At 44.2% G+C, this 8,718-nt stretch overlaps 1 protein-coding gene across 1 annotated transcript; it reads left to right on the top strand.

Annotated features, from left to right (window-relative positions):
- The first annotated feature begins 4,876 nt into the window (after positions 1-4,876).
- On the top strand, positions 4,877-6,998 carry LOC147425445 (uncharacterized). The gene has a single exon (XM_086499931.1). It carries the CDS (start codon positions 5,078-5,080, stop codon positions 6,953-6,955), a length of 1,878 nt encoding a protein of 625 aa, XP_086356057.1. The 5' UTR covers positions 4,877-5,077; the 3' UTR covers positions 6,956-6,998.
- Positions 6,999-8,718: the final 1,720 nt, after the last annotated feature.

Here is an 8,718-nt window from a genome sequence, read left to right as displayed (position 1 = left end):
TGACATAGCTTTCCAACCCCCTCTAGCCTCCTTGATCATTCATGACAAGTAGAGGTTTCTAGGGTGAACAACTATTGCAATTCATTCCCAGAAACCTCATTTACATTCTCAGATGTTTCCACACTATCTTCCTCTATTGATAGCATCTCATTTTTCACAATTGTCATCAAATGTGCTAGATATTTCTTCAATCGGTAACCATTAGCATGACATTTATGATGTGCACCACTCAAATCGGCCAACTGATATGTGCCATTATCAAACTTCTTGACAACAGTAAAAGGACCTTCCCATTTGATTTGAAACTTTTTTGACAGGTATTGTCCAACTTACTATTGTATCGCAACTCCAAATCACCCTTTTCAATTCTCTTATCCTGTACGCATTCATTAGCCTTTAGATAAGCCTTTTTTGTCACTTCTTCATAGTAGCTTAAAGCCAAAACTCTGTCCAATTGCAAGCATTGCAAATCCAACAACCTTTTCTACCAAGGATTTTTTTGCTCTTCATTTCCAAATGACAACAATTTGAGTGCATGAATCTCCACTTCAATTGGCAATAAAGCTTCCTTGCCATAAACCAAGTGGTAAGGAGAAAACCATGTGGTCGTTTTGGCAGCAGCTCTGTAGGCCCATAATGCACAAGGCAACTTTGAATCCCAAGTCTTCCCATGTGTTTGGGTCATCTTTGTTAAGATCTTCACCAACTCTCCATTGAACCTCTCATTAAGACCATTGCACTGTGGATAATAAGGAGACTTGTACCTATATTGTATGTTGAGCTTCTTGCATAAGAAATCAAACATCTTTCATCTAAATCCTGGTCCTCTATCAAAAAGTAGCTCTAGGGACACACCAAACTTGCAGCATATATGCTCATAAACAAATTTCCCTATTTCTTTATTGGTAATTAGTTTGAAAGCCTCCTTGGCTTCTGCCCATCGTGACAAATAATCCACTGCTATCAAAATGTAAGCATTTCTTTTGCCAGTCATAGGTAAGGGTCCAATAGCATCAAGACCCCATTTTTCAAACACATCAAAAGCTAGAATTGTCTTTCGCAATTCGGGGTTTCAAAATTCTCTTTCCCATCTTCTGGCAAGGCAAACACGACTTGCACTAACGGTTAACATCCCGCTGAATGCTTGGCCATACATAGCCTTCTTGCAAAATTTTATGCAACATGATATTCATGGCAACATGGCCACCACAAGATCCTTCATGATTTTCTTCCAAAATCTTGTAAATTTCCACTTTCCAGGGCACACGACACAAAACCAACTCATTTCCTCTCATGTAAAGCACATCATCAAGCTTTTGTATTTCCTGGCTTTTCTTATAAACGCATACTTTTTGGAGGATGGTAAACCTTCAGGTAGGACACCCGTCAATAGAAAATCCATCTCCTTTGACTCAACACTTCCCTCCCATGATATAAAGGGGCATTTTCCTTCAGCACAAACACATAAGAGATCATTTCTTGGGCAACATCATTTACTTATGATAGCAGGATATTTGGCCCTACAGTCACCTTGGTCAACATAAGATATGAGTCATAATTAAAGTTGTTGAAGCCTCACGGGTTCCACTGACGCGAATGCCTAAAAGACTACTACACCAACGAGACACGGGAGCCAAAAACACGAAGATCCGTCATGTCAGGGATGCCATGGACGAGGAGGGAGGGAGTGTACTGAACACAAAAAAAGCCCAATTTTGTATTATTTATTTCGTCAAACTCAATGTTATTACTTTTTGAGACTCGATTGAGTTTCTAGATTGTAATATATTATATATGCGGATTAGCCGAACTCATGATAGAAGTAGGAGATGATTTTGATAAGTTAGAATCTTCAAGGATGAGGTATAAAAGCCAATTTTTATAACCCTAAGGAAAACTCTTGAAAAAATCAACTTTTGAGCTCAACTAAGTGTGCCGTGAGTTTTGTGTGAGAGAGTGAGTGATCTTCTTGTACTCTCTATGTGCGCTACAAATGCTACATTGCGAAGGCTTCTTCACCATCGTGTTAGCAACAGTGAGAGGTACATGCCAATGCCAAGCTTGCACGGTTTTGGTCTCTTCACGAAGAGCTCTCCCACGAGATTCGAGGTGAGTTTTCTCTCTAATAGTGCATCCAATTAGATATTTCTATATGTCATTGTGTTTAGGCGAGTAGAACTACACATTAGGCTTAAACATGTCTAGAATCGGTGACCTATAATTTTTGGCCTGTCTTCATACGCGATTTTTGCACCAAGTGTTTACAGGTAGTGAGTTGGGTTAGAGACTTTAGGGTAGTGTCCTTTAGGTGTATAGAGGTCAACCCTTGAGTTTCGTGACGATTCGACAACGTTAGGTCTTGTTTCAAAGAGTGTAGCCATCGTAGGTAAGATAGCTTTTGTGCATACATAGTGTGCTTTAAGTTGGCTTCCTTGTTAGTGATTGTCCATAGAAGGTCGAGTAGATGATTGGCACCCACCTATTTGTTTCCATGCGCCTACAGGTCAACCTCCGTCCTTGGTTGACATATTGTTTGTTGGCTTAGTTCTCACTTTGCTAGCAATTGTGAGCAGCAAATCTGCTCGACAAAACAGGTGACTCTAATTATTTTCATTTGTATGGTAGTCCATTATATACTTAACCGTGCTATAGTGATGCTTGACAAATGTTGATAAAATGATTCCAGCGTATGAGTGCATACAAGTGCTTCCAAATGTCCCGTACTGATTCCAAATGCTTTAGGGCCTTCCAAGTGCTTAGCAATTTATTCTTGTGTGTTTCGATTTTTTATTGCACTTATCCCAACTTAATAAATGATTACAAATGCTTCTTAGTGCCTTTGAGTGCTTCCAACTGCGTCCAAAGGGTGGTTGTTAGTGCATTACAATACCTAACCAATTTTTATGGAGACACCAGCAAAGCCTACTGATGTTGGTCAGATAGAAGGTACTTTAGATCGAAGACAAACCAATCGAATTGCCTCACACTCCACCAGGCACCACTTATGCCATAGATAAGTCTACTAAAAAGGTAGAGGTTCCACATGCTGACAAAGGAACAGACAATGTATCTTAGAATCAAATAGCTATTGTCACTCACAAGCCGGTTCAACCAGTTTGGCTTGACAGGTTGTAGTGGCTTCAAAAGAAGCCCCTGCAAGGAAAATTGGTTATTCAAAAAGCCGACAAAGCATTAATGCCTTATCACACTCCTCTGATGGTATATGATGTCAAAACCATAACAGATGGATGTGTGTCTTCGATCATGTCTAGTTGTAACACCATTGTAAACGATATGGGGCAAATGATGGATGCCCAAAGATCCATTTCCATCTTAGCAGTAGCTGCCTTACAGATAGAGCTCTAAGGAACAAAGACCGAACTTGAAAAGTCTAAGAAGGAGATGGATCAACTGAGAACTACGATGTTGGAGCTTACTATTAACAAAGATTCCATACTAAAAGCTACACAACAAACAAAGATTGAGAAGCTCAAAAACGACAATAGAATATTGGCAGAAGAAAAGAAGGCTATTGACAAAGCAATGGAAACCCTTAGAAGTGTTTTAATTGGAGAAGATTTCTCTAAAGTCACTACATGGAATTCATACTACTCTAAAGAAGGCTATTGCAAACATGTATATCTAGCAATCCCTGCTTGATATTTCAGATGCTGAAGGGAATCGGATGGTGAATATGGAAGACTTTACAGAACCTAGTGGATTCCATGTAGTCCGCTTTGGAGGATAAAGCTTAAGAGTGCACAACAACTCTCGTCAACCAAGTGCCGAGGGATTATTTGAAGAATCATGAGCCAAATGAAGATGATGAAGATGAAGAAGAAGATCAAGATTTGGAAGATGGAGTTGGAGCGAGTCATCACACTGATGATGATGATAATGATGACCAATCTATACCTGTGGACTCGGCTATTGGTGGGCATCAAACTAACACCGGCACATGACCAGATAGCGAGAAGGATGGAGAGAATGGAGATTAGCAACAACAAAAGGATCTGACCTAGTCTGACGAGAATCAACAACATAACCTACAAGGCGCACAACGATCCACTAGCCATGAAAGTCAGAAGATCATCACAAACCTAAAGGCAAAGAAATTGTGATTGAGTCAAGCTCATATTTATATTTAAATCCTAGTTATTCCAGTGAGATTTTGGCACTCAATAAGATATTGGAAAACAAAGGGAAACTCACATTCCAGAATTTTTGCATGACAAAATTGCATATTCTAATCTGGAGAGATTTTAGATACTATTTGTTGAGGCCAGGAGGATGACTCACGATTGGAATCTGATTAGCTACCATAACAAGAAGATGGTGTGTCAGCTACCACCTCTCCATAGTTGTGTCCAAGTTCTAGACCGCTTACTAGAATGGCTCCTGACCAATGATGATATTATTGTGAACCCGTATATTAAATATCCATTCACGATCAACCTTATGAGCTTGGGGTTACATCTAGACATGCTACTGGGAGATAAGCCTACCTATCTATAGGTGTCGGACTAGGCCTCCGACGGACTGTCACCTGTGCAGTTATCCCAGTAACTGAGCTCGGTTGTTTTTGCTGGTCGGATTTTTCGACTGGAGCATGTTCCCACTATCTATCAGATTTCTTCAGCTTGCTGTACATTTTAAGTTAACATGCGGGACAATGGTAGTATCATTTTCGAACTGCATCTTTAGAGACTCATCCCACCCATGTAACTCACTCTGGGGCGGGCAATGTGAACCCCCCTTATCCGTTATTACCATGCCGATTGTCATTGCCGAATAGAGATTTTGGGACCTGCGTAGTTTAAGCATGAATTCACGCACAGATGGAGAGACGGGACTTTGGACTTGGAGTGTCAAAAAAGTCGGTGGGTCAGATCGATTGTGCGATTCACGTACGCTGTGCTCACGATCTACGAAGTCACTTGTAGGCGCTCTCTCTCTCTCTCTCTCTCTCCCTCTCTCTCTCTCTGTGTGTGTGCGCAAGCTCAGCTATGGCGTGGTCTAGTTCAGCCAGAGCTTGCAACGCTATGGTGTTGTGAGAGAGAGAGAGAGAGAAGTGGAGATGAGTCGCACACAGTACAACTTCTTGAACGTAGCTGATGCATTCTGTCATGACGGCAATGGCAAAGCTCGAGAGGATATGGGAGCTATGAGCAAACCCTTTACTTGGAAGAGACGGAAGCCAGTGCGAGTGGGTGTCTACCTCATTTTAAGCCTCGTACTGTTCTCTGCCTTCCTTCTTCTTCTGCTTGCTATGCCGCTCCCCTCTTCTTGGAACTCTCTGCAAATAAGCGCCCACGTCAATACACACATCACTTGCAATTGCTCTTCTTGCAATGCCGTTCTTCAGAATGAGGACGCCATCGCTGGTGCTGATGATGAATCGGCGCCTTCGGACTGGAGTGCGATGGGGCGCTCTCGAGAGACCGAGCGCATTCTTGAGCTAGTACAGAGAAACGGCAGCACCCCTTGCCACAATGTCCCTACTGTGCGAACGGAAATTGTAGGCCTGCCGGACGAGCGGCCCGTTCGCATCCTCACTGATGAGGTTTTTACCTTTAAGCTTGTTTCTGTTGGCGCCGATGGCAAGGCAAGATGTGCAGGCGGTGACTATTATGAAGTGGATCTTGCTGGTGACCATTGGAAAAGCAGGCCAGAGCTGACAGACCTTGACGATGGCACTTATGAAGTTAGAATTCTTGTGGATGGCCGGAAAGCCGGCCTCTACAACTTCACAGCCAGGCTTCTCTTCGCAAACCTGCATGGTCTGGACCATCAGACCCTACCATGGCAGCTTTCCGGTGAGGTTGCGGCAGAGGTAGAAATACAGGTTGTGAAGAAGCAGGAGCGGAGGCCTGACGAGCCATCCAGTACAGATGTTATTTCGTCGAAAATGCGGGCATGTGCCGCGTCGGATATGGGTTCGGCAGGCTCCGGTGGCGGCAGGTGGACCCGAGGTGCGTTCAATGCAAGCTGCACCGCAAACGAAGACGATGGGCGATGGCAGTGCTTGTCAGAGGAGGCGGCGCGCTGCGAAGCACCGTGGTGCGATGGTGAGGTCGCCGCAGTGGAGAGCAATGGGTGGGTCTACTCGGACAGGAGGTGCGGGTTTCATATCTTTACTGTGGAGGAGGCTTGGGATTGCTTGTCTGGGAGATGGATGTTCATGTGGGGGGACAGCAACATGCTGGATTTCCTGCGGAATCTGCTCATTTTTGGGCTGGATTACCCGCCGCCCAGCTGGGCCAACATCTCCACGTGGGAGATGAATCGCGTGGTGGAGCAGCCGCTGTTCGTCAATCCTCGCCGGCCGGACCAGGCGCTGCGAGTGTCGTACATCTTCAACGGCCATCATGAAACCATGGGCGACTGGCTGGGGCTAGACTCTTTGCTGAACGCCTCATACAGAGACAGTCTCCGGCGGTTCTTCAACGGCAGCGCCAGCCACCCGGACACGTTCGTTTTCAACACCGGCTTGCACGACGGGCTGAATTACAAAACGGTGGCGGGGTTCGCTGAGGCAGTCAGAATGGCGGCCGACTTCTGGGCGGGGATTTTCCGGCCGTTGACGGCAGCTGCGGGGAAGCGGCTACGGTTCTTGCTGCGGACGACGGTGGCGCCGGCCGGAGCGGCCCGCTGGAACAAGTCAAACCCGCAGAAGATGGAGGCATACAATGCTATTCTACTGGAGGGGTTCCGGAAGCGCTTTTCAGGCATGCAGGTGATCGATGCTTTCGACGTAACGTTCCCGTTTCATTATGATTTCAGCTACAGCGATGGGGGGCACTACGGCAGGCCGCCTGGCATCCGGCGGTGGCCGTGGTTCGACACACCCCACCATTACTTTGTTGAGGTAATGCTAGTGCACATGATGCTCAATTCTGTGTGCTCGTCCCCGCCTTCTGGCTCCACCTCCTCTCACCACACTATTCCTGTGTAACTTTTATACCCCTACTTTTTAAGAGTGCGGCACTGTTACATTCTTCCACTTTTCCATAGATACTCTTTTGTCTCTTTACACACTTTTTCAAGTGGCTAGGAAAGTGTGATCATCAAAGTAAGTGCCACCAGGCTAAATTTTTTAAGTTGCACTTTGAAGTGGTCCAAGAAGAAGCCCAAACGGTAGTGTTCACAACATAGCTTGAGATTGTTAACTAGGTAGAGTAAAAATTACCTTTTGTCCCTTGTGAGAACCTTCCATATATGATATGACCTATCTATCTATCTACTAACATAATATGGCGAAGGTAGTAACCTTTACTAGTGTCTCTATCTGCGAGATGAAGGCTAAATGCCAAAAGTGAGAGAAGCACGTGATAAAGAGAGAGAGAGAGAGCTTAGGCGGCCTATTGTACTCGTTTGTCATATGATGCGGCCATTGCATCATATTCTTCACTCCATTTAATATAATCCACGTACAATTGTGAGTTTGCTAAAAAACACAAAGAAAATTACCTTTTGTATCTCAAATGTAGGAACTTGGAAGATTCACACAAGGTGACATGTGCATAATTGTCCTCCACTTAGTACCTAGTTTTGTTCTAAGGCAAGGAAAGGAAAATGCACATTGCACAATGAGTGAGTTTGGACACCTTGGAACAGTGCTCGGGAAAAATGTGTCTCAGCTTAATATCGTGCTGTTTCCAATTTCAAAAATGCCGGTTGAGGGCAAGGGGAAAAGGAGAAATTCCACCCCAAAATAGAGAAAAATAGTGTAAAAACCCAAAAAAATCCCCTTAATTTTCTAAAATTTCCTCTTTGCAAACTGAAGCAAAGTAAATTTGTATGCTTGAAAACATGATTTTTGCCGAACACTGCCTTGGAATCTGGATCCTTGTTCCTTGTCTAACTATCCAATTTCCAAAGCAACCTTGCTATTAACAATTGCTCTATCAAAACCGGGGCTGGCCTTAAATGTTGGATGAAACCTTGGATCCTTGTCCAACTATCCAATTTCCAAAGCAACCTCGCTAGCCAGAGGACTAAGTGGCACAAGGTCTTAAATGACCTCGAGCGGTGGGATCTATGGAGGGGGTTGAGGAGGGGCGGAATCTCGAGGACGGTGAATGATGGACAAAAAGCTAAGGCATCACTAAACAAGAAAATGAAAGAGAGAATCTCTTATGCATCTTCTCTTGCAATCTGAACACATTCACTCTGTTTGTTTTTGCTTCTGTCGGCCCATGGCACAAGCATTGAAGCTCTCTCTCTCTCTCTCTCTCTCTCTCTCTCTCTCTCTCTCTCTCTCTCATATGAATGGTGACCCTTGTTGCAATTGATTGAATGGATTCTCGAGAGCACCAAGGGAGTTCGAGGCCGAGTCATGCCAAAGAGGAGAAGAAGAAGAGCAGAATTCGAACTGTTGAATATGCAACAAGGCTGTCGGAGATGACTTATTATGCGTCCAACTATTGCGAGACCCCAAACCCGAAGTCATTAATGGCGACCATTGTTGCGACTGATTGAAGTGCAAAAGAAGAGTGGAGTAAATAGCAAAGGCCTTCTATTTGGGAGAAGGGTAGGCTTTATCCTCTCCTCAAATAGGAGGTAGACGCATACTATAGAAGAGTCCTTCTATTTGGTTGGCAACAATGCAGGCTTCATGTATAATATAGTAGATGTGGATGCATTTTGTCCTTTTGTAGCCTTTGTTAATTTTTTGGGTGTGGTTGAACAAGGTCTCTTGGAGCCACAATGGTGAGC

The sequence above is a fragment of the Adiantum capillus-veneris genome, chromosome 25, assembly GCF_014529385.1.
Source record: "Adiantum capillus-veneris isolate H3 chromosome 25, ASM1452938v2, whole genome shotgun sequence".
In the NCBI taxonomy this organism is placed as follows: Eukaryota; Viridiplantae; Streptophyta; class Polypodiopsida; order Polypodiales; family Pteridaceae; genus Adiantum; species Adiantum capillus-veneris.
This window is presented reverse-complemented; position numbering and strand designations above follow the sequence as displayed.